The sequence below is a fragment of the Saxophila tyrrhenica genome (assembly GCF_035928015.1).
Source record: "Saxophila tyrrhenica strain CCFEE 5935 chromosome Unknown scaffold_9, whole genome shotgun sequence".
Taxonomy (NCBI): Eukaryota; Fungi; Ascomycota; class Dothideomycetes; order Mycosphaerellales; family Extremaceae; genus Saxophila; species Saxophila tyrrhenica.
This window is the reverse complement of record NW_027041741.1, coordinates 1,267,324-1,281,014: the sequence shown is the minus strand read 5'-3', so window position 1 is coordinate 1,281,014 and position 13,691 is coordinate 1,267,324. Positions and strand designations below refer to the sequence as shown.

Below are 13,691 nucleotides of genomic sequence, written 5' to 3'. Positions count from 1 at the left end.
GCGGTAGCTTCCCAATCGAATGTGGTCGTTGTAGATGTGGGAGGACGATCGCTGTGTTGTGTGAGGAATGTACAACGGAACGCATGGCAGCTTTATCGACAGCGTCCATCGGGAATAGCATGTCCAAAGCCCGTGCCATGGACACGGACAGATCTTTGAGACGTGAACAGCCCGTTGTTGCGAGGTACATTCGTAGAGGTTTGGAGCATTGCGGACCAAATTTCGGACGAGGAGAGCTCGAAGTCGAACAATAAGATCTCTTCTCTGATTGGATGGACGCCCCAGCGCCCGGGAAACCGGGGAAAAAAGGATGTTTTTGGTGCAATGACCACCACGTCGCAATCGCAACATGAGTAGCACTTCGAGACTACAGCAACGTGGAATCTGTGTATTCCGTATGCCTGCTGACCGATCTGCTTACAGAGCGGAAGAACGTGATCGTTTCTCAATCCCGAACCGCTTGTTGTGAGAATAGTATGAGAAGCCCTGCGGAACATTCGAATGTCAGTTTGACTATTGGAATCGTAGACATACACTCATAAGCATTCGCATCGCATCGCATAACAAAAGGTCGTTCTGTTGACATTAAACCGGACCTCTCCTATCAAGTCGAGCTCGGCGCCACCACTGCCTCCTCCCTACCCTCCTCCTGCGCCCGTTCCCGCTCTTCGATCCTCTTTTGGGCCGTCACCATGGTGGTCGAGCTTGGAGACTCAAGACTTTCCGTAGTCGACGCCGGCATAGCATTCGTACCTAGGCCAGTTGAGTGCATCTGCACCCCTTCGAGCGACGGGGACCATCCGCGTAGAGCAGTCTCAGCATCGTTCAAGATGTTCTGCGCCTGGGACGAGCCGGCGAAAAGCTGACGTTCCTCTCCCGGCACGATTGGCGTGTCGTCGAGCAAGTTGAGAACACGTCGAGCTTGGGTGGCGAGGATGATTTGCTTCTCTGCGCGCTCGATGATAGCTGCGGTGCGGAGGTCGTAGGCTTCCTTGAACTTCTGCCGCGTGATGTTCGTCAATTGTGCCTCCGCTACCAGTGATTGAGCTTCTGCTCGAACGAGCTCCTGTTCGAGGATTGGTAGTTTTGTGGACTCCGGCTCCTTGTACTTGAGCTTTTGGATCTCGTCTTGGATCTACGCATGGATTGTTAGCTAAGCAGTCGTTTTGCAAGTCGGGAAATAGTTTTACCTTCGCCTTCTGATTTCGGCTGGGCTGCACACTCGACTCGGTGTTTCTGATCTGCTTGAGAACACCCCTCGAGTCCTCCAAGTTCTGCGCAAACATGTCCTCCTGATCCGCAATCTCCGCCAGGAGCACAGCGAGCTTGTCGCTAACCTCGCTAACAGCGTCGTCTTCGGTGCTCTCGCCCCATTCGCTGAGCTGGTTGGCAATGCTCTGGGTCTCACGCCCAGCAGACTCGAAGGCTCCGATTGCGTGGTTCTCCGTCTTGATCAGCTTGTACAGCTTCTTTGAGAGCTCAGGCTGCTGCATGCCTCTCAGACTGCTCATAGTGAAGCGATGTTTTGGCGCCGACTTCTCGCCGCTCTCGCTCTTCTTCGAGCGGACGGACGCGGAGCGATGCCTTTCGTCTGTAAGTATACTGCATCGCGAGGCTCGATCCAAATTGGAGCCTACGGCTTGGAACCTGGATGAGCAGATGGCATTCACTTACATCTTGGCTGGTCTTGCTTCAAAGGTGGTGTTTGTATAGAAGCGTTAGGATGGACCTCGTGTATTGGAACACTCTGGTCACTTCAGGAGGAATTCGTGTGTTCAAGAAAGGGCTCACAGTTGCGTCGAATCCAACCTTGTGGTTCGGTCCAGAGGCGTGGGAGGAACGCCGCGGAGAGCTGATTCTGGTGACGTAGGTGCCACCCTGCTGGAACCACAACATGAGCTGTACTCTACTGAAATGGTCAGTTGTGTTTACCACTGCGAGGCAACCAGGAATGTGTGGTTGCGCTAAGGGCAAGATATCCTTCATCCGGGCGCTGAAGGGCGAGGCGTGTTGACTTCAAAGCGACAAACTCGTCAACAGCACCAGAACAGCATTGTCTCTACTTTGGACCGAGAGGATATACAGCGATCAGGTATGATAGCACAAGATGCTTGCGGTTTGCGCGTGCGAACGTTCGTACAACCATATTGCCACGTGAGATCCAACATCAACCATCCACACCAACAACAACACAAGATCCAGCTAGCAGATCTCGTCCGCCCATCGTTCAAGAACATGCTGCAAACGCCAATATACCCAATACTCATAGCATCGTTGTACGAGTCATGCCACCGTACCTTCGTGCAGCCAACCTTGCCGCTCCATGTGCCTGCCCAATGTCCCCATCATCGCACATACGTCTTACTCGTCCTCACATAGGTCTGGCTTGCCCTCGGTGGCGGTACATATCCCCCACGACTGTAGCTGCTGCGATGGCTCACGCGAGAGCTGCGAGGCCCGCTGTGGTAGGCACTGACCGGTCGGGGGGCGTAGTAGTCGTCGCGGGACTGGACGACTTCGCGCTTCGGGGGTGAGGTACTGTTTGTGGCTGTCAGCCTCTGTCATTCGTGCCGCTGAATCTCAGGCAGAACGTCTGCACTCACATGAGACACATCGCTGTTGACCGGTCGGCCGGCGTGCGCTGCTGGTACTGGCTGCCGTCTGTTGACTGTTCCCCAGACCCGGCGGTTTGGATGCGCTTGCGAGATCGAAACTGCGGTATTGCAGTATACTAAATGTCAAATTCTGACCACAGACAATCTCGAAGAAGAGTACTCCGTAACACGATCGCAATCCTGCTTCACCTACCGTAACCTCAGGTGTACGGGAGTTGGAGGGCACTGCTGATGCCAGCCACTTCCGCTGTCGTCATCTTTGCCAAGCTCCAAGATTCAGTTTCAACGTTCTCGGCCTGTCTGGTCTCAATTCAGATGAACTTGCAAGACTGTGGTTGGTGTTGTGACTATGGTGCAAAGCGTCAGTGACACAGAGATGGAGCGAATGCACGCTGCAAGCAATAACCTACGGTTGAATCACGGATTCACGGTAATTGGATGGTCTTCTCATTGGCCATTCTATGCTGAGTAAATCGTAGCGCGTGTAATCGTGCATCCTTCACCGCGTCTCTTCCGGCTCTCCGGCGACTTCACCCACTCTCCGCTACCAACGGTCAACACCATATCGCTTTGAACCACCGGACACCGCTGCAATAGACAGCATCCAACGACCTGCTCCAATGTCCGCCAAAGTCCACGCCACACCCGAACTCGTAGCAGTCTCCTCCGTTCCGGTACAGAGGTACGCTCCCCCAGCCTTCATCAAGAACGGCCACTTCTCCCTGGTGATGCGGTAAAGATTCGACCTATCGTTCTTGTCGACGAGAAGATGACGCTTGGAGATCTCAACGACGTCGAAGCCGAACATCCCTTCTGTCAACCCAAACACACTATCCGGAATTGTCAATGTCTCGAGGACGTTGAAATGAAGCTGTTCGACGGTATATCGCCACAGCAAGTATACTACTTCCATGTTCTACTCGAACGCAGCCTCGAAACGGAGTGGCGTGAAGACCGCGCTTCGGGGAGGCGTGTCGCTAATGGTATCGCGTGAGCGAAGGTACACGACCGCCCAACCGACTGAACTAACGGTGGTCTTTTCTACAAAGCGGTAGACCGTCGTCTTGATCGTACCAGGCGGTGGCTTCTTGGTCACGGCCACAAAGGTCGACGCCGAGGTAGGTCGTTCTTTGTAAGTTTGCTCGAACAAATCCAGATTCTCGTCGTTGTTGTTCATGCAGCTCGACTAGATTTTCTGTTTCAGCGTCCGAAAACAGGTGTAGACGCAACGTGCGGCCTTGAGCATAGCCCCGAGTCTCGATGGGTGCAACCATGACAGAGGGAAGTGATTTTGATACTGAGTTGCCTCGCTTGCGGGTGAGCTGTCTGCGGCTAGTTGAGTTGTCCAGACTACGAGATCTGACGGTGTATATATCGAATCCTCTCGCAACTCACAAGACGCTAGCCTCTTGTTCAAAGACGGCTTATGGCATCGATGGCATGCTTACGCCAGCGATGCGGCACGGTTGACCAATTGATCAAAACCTGACTCGGTCTTCACTTCTTGGTCTTTTGCCGATTCAGTGTCCTTTGGGTTGGTCTGTAGTAACTGGGTACATGTAACCTGTAAAGGGCTGACAAAGAAGGCGGTCCGCTGTCCAAGTAATGATGCTGATCGTTACACAGCGTGGGCGTCGCTTGCAATGTGCGGACTCGCCCTCGTCGATGGCGGCGCCGGGAAGAGGAGCAAGTTATCACAGCCAGTCTATACATGGTCATATTCGGGTGCGAATCTACATGTACATTGCCCTCGCATTGAAGAGCTGGCAGCTGCCATTGCCTTCAGTTGCCGGTGGTCCAATTAAAGATAGACTTCCCGAGCGAAAGCTTGGCGGTCTTTTCTTCAGCTTCACATCGCTGCCTGCCTGGCGGGAACATCGGACAAACTTATGCCCCGTGTAAAATCACATTCACCCGTCACTTCGGCCCTTAGCTCAGTCGCAGGCCAGTTCGATACGCCGGACGACATGTACATTCTTGCGGAACCTATGACCTGGTGTGCGACAATGATGCCGTAACACACATGTCAGACACGCGCTGAAAGCAGGCCGAAGATGCCTCGCCTCAACCACAAGAAAGCGAAGACTGGATGTTCAAGGTAGCCGACCTGTCTAGCAACACGTCTTTCGAAGGAAACACTGCTGACAACATGAGAAGATGCAAGGCTCGCAAGGTGAAATGCGATGAGATTAGACCAAAGTGCTCGGCATGCGCGCGACACGGTGTCACCTGCGAGTACCCCGCCGCAGACGGAAGACTGGGTGCTACGCTCGCACCGGCAACACCTTCGACAGATACTTCAGCGTCGGAGCGACGGGATCAGGATAGCAGTCTGGACCATCTGCTCGAGCTACGGCTAATGCATGAATGGGTATTGACCTTCGACAACGTTACCCTCATGCGCTGACAGCTAACAGCCCACCAGACAGCATATACATGCAAGACCTTCTCTTTCACGTGGGAATTCTGGCAGTATCAAGCTCCTCTCATCGCACTTGAATTCAGACATGTCCTGGATGCGATCTTAGCAATGGCTGCTCTCCATGCTTCAAGGCAGCCGCCGATGCAATGGATCCCGCTGGACAGACGCAGTGAGTATGTGGTTCTTGGCTGGTTACGATTTTAGCTGACGGAAGGCAGTGGTACCAATCCGAAACCTGGAGTACAATCCAGCTCACCCTGACCAAGGAGGAACCAATATCCCCGAAGACATTTCGGAAAGGATCACGAATGCCGGCAACAATGCTTACCTCAATGCGAAGCGGCGCTCCGAGATGCTGGCAGTGTCAAGATTCTACTTCGATCGAGCTATCGACGGCCACCTCCGGTCTCTTGCGGAACTGACTGTCGAGAACATCGAGGCGGTCTATGTTGCAGCAACTCTAGCGATGTTCCATGCGGTTTTTGTGCTGAGCGAAAGCGACGAAGACTCCACACTTCCCTCAGTTGACGCTTTACAGTGGATGCGGCTTGGCAAAGGCGCTCGATGGATCTGCGAACGATGGGCTGCGCTGGTTGGTCCTGATTGGATCACATCTTCAGGAGTCTTCTACGAGAAGCCAGGGATGATAGACGAGACAGCACTCTTCAATACTGAGCACGGCAGGCCTTTCCTAAAACTTCTTACCTACGCCCAGGACTTTGAGACCATTACAGCAGAAGACCGCAAAGTGTACCGCGAAGCGATCAGCTACGCCGGATCGATCTACACGGGCATCATGGAGCACACCGAAGACGAGATGATAGCTTCCCGGCGGCTGATGGGCACGCCTGCGAGCAACGACCCTCGCTTTGCGGATTTTGTCGAAGCAAAGCAGCCCCGGGCTATGGCCATCCTCGCGCATGTCTACGCCTGCATGAAACTCATTGCTGAGAAGATACCTTGGTTCAACGGGATTGCGGAGAGGCAAATACCGAAGATCTATGAAGAGTTGCCGGTTGGATGGAAACCGATGCTGGCCTGGCCTCTTGCCATCATGAATGGCGAGATCGATAGAGAGCCGACGGAGACGCAAATCGACGATGTCTTGGCATTCTGATAGAGCACATTGTCGCAGACACCGATTATGACAAACGAGGCTTGCATCTTTGAGGGGTCTTCCGCTGGACCGAGATGAAACATCTTAGATTATAAGACCTTTCTTCTTGCTCCCTTCAGCGCAAGAACAGATGGCACACGGCAATGGAGTGCACAAAGTGATCAAGCGAGTGCTGATCCTGGGTGTAAGTCACTATGATACTTCAGCAAGCCGGTGCCAATACTGACCTTAAGCAGGACAACTACGCAGGCTCCTCAATCATCAAAGCCTTGAGCCAGACAGACCTAGAGATCCATGTAGCACATCAATATGCACCAGCAAGTTTGACCGACGGTTTCACCCACCACATCAGCGACATCACGACATCTCTCACCTCACTTTTCCAACAGCTTCACCCCGACCTCATCATCAGCACAGCATCCGGCGGCTCCTTCTCCACCCAACAAAACATCATCGACTCGGCCATCGAAGCTCAAGTTCCACGTTTCGTACCTGCTGAGTTCAGCCATGACAGTTTGAACAAGAATATTCAGGGCCGGCTCCCACCAAGCCGGGAAAGAGCACGCACTATTGAGTATCTCCAACAGCAAGCAAAAGCTGGTCGCATCGAATGGGTCGGAGTAGCAACAGGCACAACACTCGACCATGGTATTCTGAGCGGTAATCTGGGCTTTGACCTGAAATGGCAGAGCGCAACGCTGCACGGGCAAGGGCATGAGCGATTCGCAGCTAGCTCTTCGGCTTGGATCGGTCGTGCGATGCTCGCGATCATCGAGCACTGGGAGGACGTGAAGAACCAGTACCTCTACGCTTCTGGCCTACCAACCAGCGGCAACGAAGTCGTCTCAGCATTGGAAAAGGAGACAGGCAAGACCTTCACAGTCGGCCGCGCAGACGTGGAAGAATGCATTCACGAAGCGGAACGGAGATTACAGCAAGGCTTCCCTGACGCGGGCATGTTTCTCATGGAGCGGAGTGTGCTGTACGATGAATCTTTGGACGCTGTGCGAGCGTTTGAGGAGGCAGATGCGAAGGAGAAGCTTGGGCTTGAAGCAGAGAGCTTGCATGATATTGTGCATGGGGTCCTGCATGACGAGAGGGAGCACGGTGGGAAGCCTGGGTGTGGTTGTGATTGAGAAGTGGCTACTGTATCTGGTGGGAACATCGCACCACCGCCTGGCCAACACGTAGTCCTATTCAAGCACGTTCCTCAGAGCAACGCTGGCAACGTCTTGACCTGTGTCACGGCCATGTCGTATCTGCGTTGTGTCAAACAAATTTCCGCTGTCAGACTAAAAGTGTGTCGGTACCATCTGGCTCACACTGCATGTTTGAATGGAGCGGCTGTCACATGTTCACTCCACTCCCAACCCACTCCACTAGTGCAGCGGCAACGGGCCGAAGAAGCAAGGATTCCTCGGAAGCGTTGCCCTCGTGGAGCTTGTTGTCGATCGCTTGTGACCTGGTCCAGAAGCCTAATCACCGCCTGATATCGCCTGGAAACCTAGTCATCACCTCGTCGGTCATTCACTTGACTCATCCATACACCACATCCAACTGTTTGCCTTCCCAGCCGTCTCGATGTGATGGACGCGAATCTGGGGAAGCACCATGTGAAACCGAACCGTCGGTAGCGAACCACCGACGAGGCGATAAGTGTCGGACCTTTGAGTTACGAGCCACTGGACGACAGGTAGCAGGCAACGCAACGCCTGTGTCTTGTGTTGCCACAATAGCTGTGCCACTATGACTTCCCGACAGCAAACCCAGAGCTTAAGTCTGGGGACTGCCTCGCTCAAGAGAAACAGCAGCAGCAAGCGGCCAATTGACACTCGACGAAGAGTCAGCATGGATCTCCCCGAACGCTTTAAAGAGGACGATGGGGAAGAGGAGGATGCTTCGAAGTTGGATGAGAACCATCCTGAGGGTTTCGTGCAGCAGTCCATGTACGGCATCATCGCCGCAGCGCATGGGAAGGGGAATTTCAAGAGCTCGTTGCAACGGCTTAGTGGGAGTGAGAGTGAGAGTGAGAGCGAGGATGTCGAGTTAGGGAGTAAGGCAAAAGACAAGAGCAGGGTTGAGAGAAGGACATCGAGTGAAGGCAGCGATGGCAAAGCAACCCCTCGGCCCGGTCACCGCAAGAACAAGATGTCGGAGAGTATACGCTCGCTGTTGAAGCCGATCCGGGAACGCAGCGATTCTACGGCCCAGGACCCGATGTCTCAGTCTCAGCTCCTGCCGCCGAAAGGCACTGCTTCCGAGGAGGCCGATCGTCCTGCAACAGCCATCCGGCATGATGCCCCGATCATGGACCAGAAATTACAAGCCGCTGCCCGAGCACGAGCGGACTTTGATTCCTCGGCGCCGTCATCGGCAAAGACGAGCAGAGAAGGTACACCTACGGCCTCGATGATCAGGAAGAAAGCTCCCGTCGCCCTTCCCGAAGCTCTGGCCGACATATTCCAGTTCGACGTCCCCGAGGAGGTCATAGCCGAGTACTCGTGCTGGTACCTCCAAAGCGTACTACTGCAGGGCTACATGTACATCACGCAACAGCACGTCTGCTTCTACGCCTACCTACAGAAGAAAGGGAATGTCGTCAAATCTGGCCATCTATCGAAACAAGGGAAACGCAATCCAAGGTTTCGACGATACTGGTTCACGTTGAAAGGAGATGTATTGAGTTATTATGCCAGCGCCGCCGAGCCTTACTTTCCGAGCGGCACGATCGATCTACGTTTCGCCATCAGCGCTGAAGTTGTGCCGGAGAAGGAGACACCACAGCAAGGCAAGGAGAAAGAAAATGCGCGCTTCGTCATCACCACCGACGGACGAACATACTACTTCCGCGCTGACAGCGCTGCCAGCGCAAAGGAATGGGTGCGGCAGCTGCAGAAAGTCATCTTCCGGACCCGCAACGAAGGCGACAGCGTCAAGATCTCGATCCCGCTGGAGAACATTGTCGACGTTGAGGCGAATCCGATTGTGGAGTCGGCGGATACGGTCAAGTTGAGGGTCATTGCTGATGATGATACGTATGCGATTGAGGAGTATTTCTTCACGTTCTTTACTAATGGGAGGGATGCGTTGAATGTGCTAGGTTTGATGACTGCGGATAACGAGGCGAAGAAGGCTGCGACCGAGGAGGGCCTGGCAGAAGACGAAGGTAAAAGATCAAAGGGCAGAATGTCTTCGACGTTCAAGCGTGATCAGTCTGAAGAACGCTCACCCCGGATGTCAACGGGTGCTGCGCTTCCGGTCGCTGAGCCTGTGCGCTCGACGCTTTCGCCTTTAGCTGCTGCGGATCGTTCGAGTCCTAGGATCAGCAGCGATAGAGGGCGGTCGAGTGGTGAGGTGTCAAGAACAAGCTTCGACCGAGGACGTTCGAGCTTTGACAGAAGCAGGCGAAGTCTTAGTAAGACGCGACAGACCAGCTACCAGTGGCGGCGAACGTCGAAGTCGCCTCTTTCGCCTTCAGCGCACGAATCTTCGGAGTCTTTTGTGACTAGCTCGGAGACTGCGCTGGATAGTCCAACTGGTGAGGGGCTAGATCTCATGTCTGCGAGCCAGGTTCTGGGTGGCGACAGTGTATTTCGTGGTCCTACAATGCGGAAGCCGCAGCCCAAGAGGACTGTGTCTGGATCGACTGTGGGCAGACTACGGCAGGAGTCGAGAGAGCAGAGCCCACTTTCGCCGGCCACAGCGCCCATACGTGTGCAACCACCGAGCAGAGCGCAGACAGAGCAGTTTCTCACTGCGAGCCCAACAGAAGTGACACAACAACGCGGAGAATACTTTTCCAAGCAAAAGCCAGACAACACCACAGCACAGTCGTCCACCGTGCAAATCCCCGTAACCCGCCCCAAACGCGCCCTTGCCACCCCCCTCCAACACGCCTACACCCTCGCCGGCGTCGTCCGCGACCACGGCAAACGCATGTCCTCCTACCTCAGCAGCAGCCCCAAAGACTACTACAACCGCTTCTCCGGCGCCATCGCAGGCGGCAAACGGCACTACGCCGACTCCGACGGCCTGGCCCCGGACGACCGTATCGATGACATCGAAGACGACCTCGACACTTCGGAGCACGAACAGCGGTTCCAGCAGCATTTCGCGCTGCCCGAGACGGAACGTTTGCGTGCGGTGTATTATTGCTGGCTGCATCGCGTGCTTCCGCTGTATGGGAAGGTGTATCTCAGCGATCGGAGGTTCTGCTTTCGGAGTCTGTTGTATGGGACGCGGACGAAGCTTGTGATTCCGTTCAGGGATATTCAGAATGTGGGCAAGGAGAAGGGGTTTAGGTGGGGGTATCCGGGGATGGTACTGGTGATTCGCGGGCATGAGGAGTTGTTCTTTGATTTCAGCGCGGCGGAGCTGAGGGATGATTGTGCTGTCACGGTGCTGAGGGCGCTGGATGTTACGAAGTCGGCACTGGAGTCTGTTATGCTGACCGAGGAGGAGCAGGATGAGGCTGCGGAGGCGGCGATGGAGAATGAGCTGTTGCAGGATGCGAGGAGGGATAGCTACGAGGAAGATCATCGGAAGGCGCTGGATGCGGTTGGAGGAGGTGGAATTGGTGAGATGCCTATCATGTTCGACGATCCCAACGCTTCGGTGCTGGACTTCCGGCCGAAGACTTCTATGCGGATCACTTGCCTCACCATCGGCTCGCGAGGAGATGTCCAGCCCTACATTGCCCTTTGCAAGGGTCTCATCGCTCAAGGCCACCAAGCCAAAATCGCAACGCATGCACAGTTTGAGGGGTGGGTGAGGAAGCACGGCGTCGACTTCTCCCCCGTTAACGGTGATCCTGCCGAACTCATGCGCATCTGCGTCGAGCACGGCATGTTCACCCCATCCTTCGTCTTCGAAACCAGCACCTACGCTCGCGGTTGGCTTAACGAGCTCCTGCAGACCTCTTGGACGGCGTGCCAAAACACTGACCTCCTGATCGAATCGCCCTCCGCAATGGGCGGCATCCACATTGCTGAAGCGCTAGGCGTGCCCTACTTCCGCGCCTTCGGCATGCCCTGGACCAAGACGCGAGCATACCCACACGCCTTCGCTGTTCCGACTAGTAAAATGGGCGGACAGTTCAACTACATGACCTACGTCATCTTCGAGAACTTGTTCTGGGGCATGACAAGCAAACAGATCAACCGCTGGCGACGCAAGACCCTGAGCCTGCCACCCACGGATCTGGGCAAGATGCAGCTCAACAAAGTCCCCTTCCTCTACAACTTCTCTCCAAGCGTCGTCGTTCCCCCACTCGACTTTAGCGACTGGATCCGCATCACAGGCTACTGGTGGCTCGACGAAGCCGACAACTGGACTCCAGACAAGGAGCTTGTAGAGTTTCTTGGAAAGGCGAGATCTGACGGCGCCAAAATCGTCTACATCGGCTTCGGCTCCATCCCCGTCAACGACACCAAGCAACTCACGCAGCAAATCGTCGATGCCGTCCTCAAGGCCGACGTCCGATGTGTCTTCTCGAAAGGCTGGAGCGACCACTTCGACGCCCAACCTTCCTCCGCCTCCACCGCTGCTCCCGCGGCAGCAGCGTTGCCCGACTCGATCTTCCAAATCCGCTCCGCCCCGCACGACTGGCTCTTCCGCCAAGTCGACGCAGCCGTCCACCACGGCGGCGCCGGCACCACAGGCGCTTCGCTCCGCGCCGGCTTACCAACCGTTATCAAACCCTTCTTCGGCGACCAGTTCTTCTTCGCCACCCGCGTCGAAGACCTGGGCGTCGGCGTCAATTTGAAGAAAATCACAGCCAATTCATTGGGCAAAGCCATCTGGCGCGTCTGCCACGACGAACGCATGCGCGGGGCAGCTCGCCACCTGGGTGAGCAGATACGACGGGAAGACGGGGTGGGAAATGCGATTAAAGCCCTCTATCGCGATCTCGAGTACGCTCGTACATTAGTCAAACGGCACGGACGGGCCTTAGAAGGGCAAGAAGGGCAGGAGGGGGAAGAAGAGGAGGAAAGCTGGACTTTTGTGGACGATGAAGGGGATGTGGAGGTGATTCGTGGGACGGGGGAGCTTAATTCCTACGCTTCTCCGAGCAGGAGCACGAGTCGGCATACGAGTTTGGGGAGTCTGGTTATGCGGAAGGGCGTTTAGGGGTCGTCGCTTGCGAGAGGCGGGCGGGGATGAGTGTGTTTGTGTTGCGGAGCGAGCGCGAGAGAGTGGCCTTTGTTTACGAGCGTTCTGAGCGCGGCGTATTTGGATTGGACAACAGATTGCATGCATGGCGACCCTGGGAATTGGGAGCAGGAGGAATGGGACAGGGCGCGATAGATTGAATGGGAACCTCAGCTCCGAACCTACGAGTAGGAAAGGCTACGAAGTGTGCGAGCATAGCAGTGAGCGGTATTGTGTAATAGAACAAGCTCAGTGAACTTCCTCGTTAGCTTTGGTCCCGCGCGTGGACCGGACTTGTGACAGCGGCGCAAATGCTCTGTGGAGCAGGATGTGCATATGTTGATGGAGTGATCGTATCCTGGCGAAGATAAGAGGAGGAGCCACCACCACCGCCGTGCATGTTACCGTCCTTTTCCTTCTCGTGTTCTGTTTCTATGGGGCTCGCACAAAGGTGCCGTAGACTCCACACCGTCAGCGCATGCGACCCTTAGGCTTCCCTTCTTTTGAATGCTGCCGGGCTTTCGACAGTTCTTCCAGCAGTCCTAGTCCTTCCCACCAGCCTGCTTCAAGATGGTGAGCACCCCTTTATAATCTTTCACACCACTTTCCTCGTTGCCACTCCCCTCACTCTTCTTCCCCGGCCCATCGCCATCCCCGCTCCAGGCCGTGTGCACACGAGCAAAGTCCACTTGGGCCCTGTTGCGGAGGTCTTCCACCATGGCATCAGCACCCGCTCCCTCCACCTCCACCTTCCCATCTTTCACATCCTTCAAGATCTTTGCATGGATCTCCTTGCCATACCTCTCGAGCCCCGTCTTCATCATGTCCAAGCCCTTCCTGACACCCCGGAACAAGACTTTCACCTCTTCGTCCGCGTCGGTGAGACGTCCGGCGGCCTCTGCGTAGACTAATTCGGCGGCCTTGCGAGCTTCTCGGTGTGCGCGTGAGCGTCAGCATGAAAGCCAGTACCTACCTAAGAGCAGGGTGGCCTGTCCTCCAGAAACGCCTCGGTGGAAACATACCTCTGCCTTCCACCAGTTCTTCTCAGCGTCCATGACCAGGATGAGGTTGCGCAGCAGGAAGAAGTGACTCCCGCCGCACTCGACGAGATGCCTCACGTTCTTGTTGGCGGCGAGGATGCACTCCGGGAGTTTCTGTTGGTTGCGGAGGGCGGCGGCGGCGTAGTAGTCGGTGGCGTGTTCGGCGCACTTGTTCTTGAGGCCGTCGGTTTCTGCGCTCGGGTTGGGCCTGGCGGGCTTGGATTGCGCGGCCATGATCCAGAGTTGTTGGGGGTTTGGAGAGGCCGTGAGGATGGAAGATGAAATGTGAACTAGGGAATAAGGTAGATCTACCTTGTTGATTTTGAATTCACATGCTCCGAGTGAAT

General features: G+C 55.2%; 5 protein-coding genes across 5 annotated transcripts; 3 read left to right on the top strand and 2 right to left on the bottom strand.

The window, feature by feature from the left end:
• Positions 1-604: 604 nt before the first annotated feature.
• LTR77_006443 (uncharacterized protein) lies at positions 605-1,511 on the bottom strand (the record flags this gene model as incomplete). The annotated part of the gene is made up of 2 exons (XM_064803685.1): positions 605-1,135; positions 1,191-1,511. The coding sequence occupies 2 exons, from the start codon at positions 1,509-1,511 to the stop codon at positions 605-607; spliced, it is 852 nt and encodes a 283-aa protein (XP_064658600.1).
• Positions 1,512-5,145: 3,634 nt separating this feature from the next.
• LTR77_006442 (uncharacterized protein) lies at positions 5,146-6,154 on the top strand (the record flags this gene model as incomplete). The annotated part of the gene is made up of 2 exons (XM_064803684.1): positions 5,146-5,206; positions 5,256-6,154. The coding sequence occupies 2 exons, from the start codon at positions 5,146-5,148 to the stop codon at positions 6,152-6,154; spliced, it is 960 nt and encodes a 319-aa protein (XP_064658599.1).
• Positions 6,155-6,284: 130 nt separating this feature from the next.
• On the top strand, positions 6,285-7,290 carry LTR77_006441 (uncharacterized protein; the record flags this gene model as incomplete). Its single annotated transcript, XM_064803683.1, has 2 exons — positions 6,285-6,338; positions 6,391-7,290. The coding sequence occupies 2 exons, from the start codon at positions 6,285-6,287 to the stop codon at positions 7,288-7,290; spliced, it is 954 nt and encodes a 317-aa protein (XP_064658598.1).
• A 712-nt stretch (positions 7,291-8,002) lies between these two features.
• ATG26 (Sterol 3-beta-glucosyltransferase) lies at positions 8,003-12,283 on the top strand (the record flags this gene model as incomplete). The annotated part of the gene is made up of 1 exon (XM_064803682.1): positions 8,003-12,283. One exon carries the CDS (start codon positions 8,003-8,005, stop codon positions 12,281-12,283), a length of 4,281 nt encoding a protein of 1,426 aa, XP_064658597.1.
• Positions 12,284-12,846: 563 nt separating this feature from the next.
• On the bottom strand, positions 12,847-13,578 carry LTR77_006439 (uncharacterized protein; the record flags this gene model as incomplete). The annotated part of the gene is made up of 2 exons (XM_064803681.1): positions 12,847-13,224; positions 13,327-13,578. The coding sequence occupies 2 exons, from the start codon at positions 13,576-13,578 to the stop codon at positions 12,847-12,849; spliced, it is 630 nt and encodes a 209-aa protein (XP_064658596.1).
• Positions 13,579-13,691: the final 113 nt, after the last annotated feature.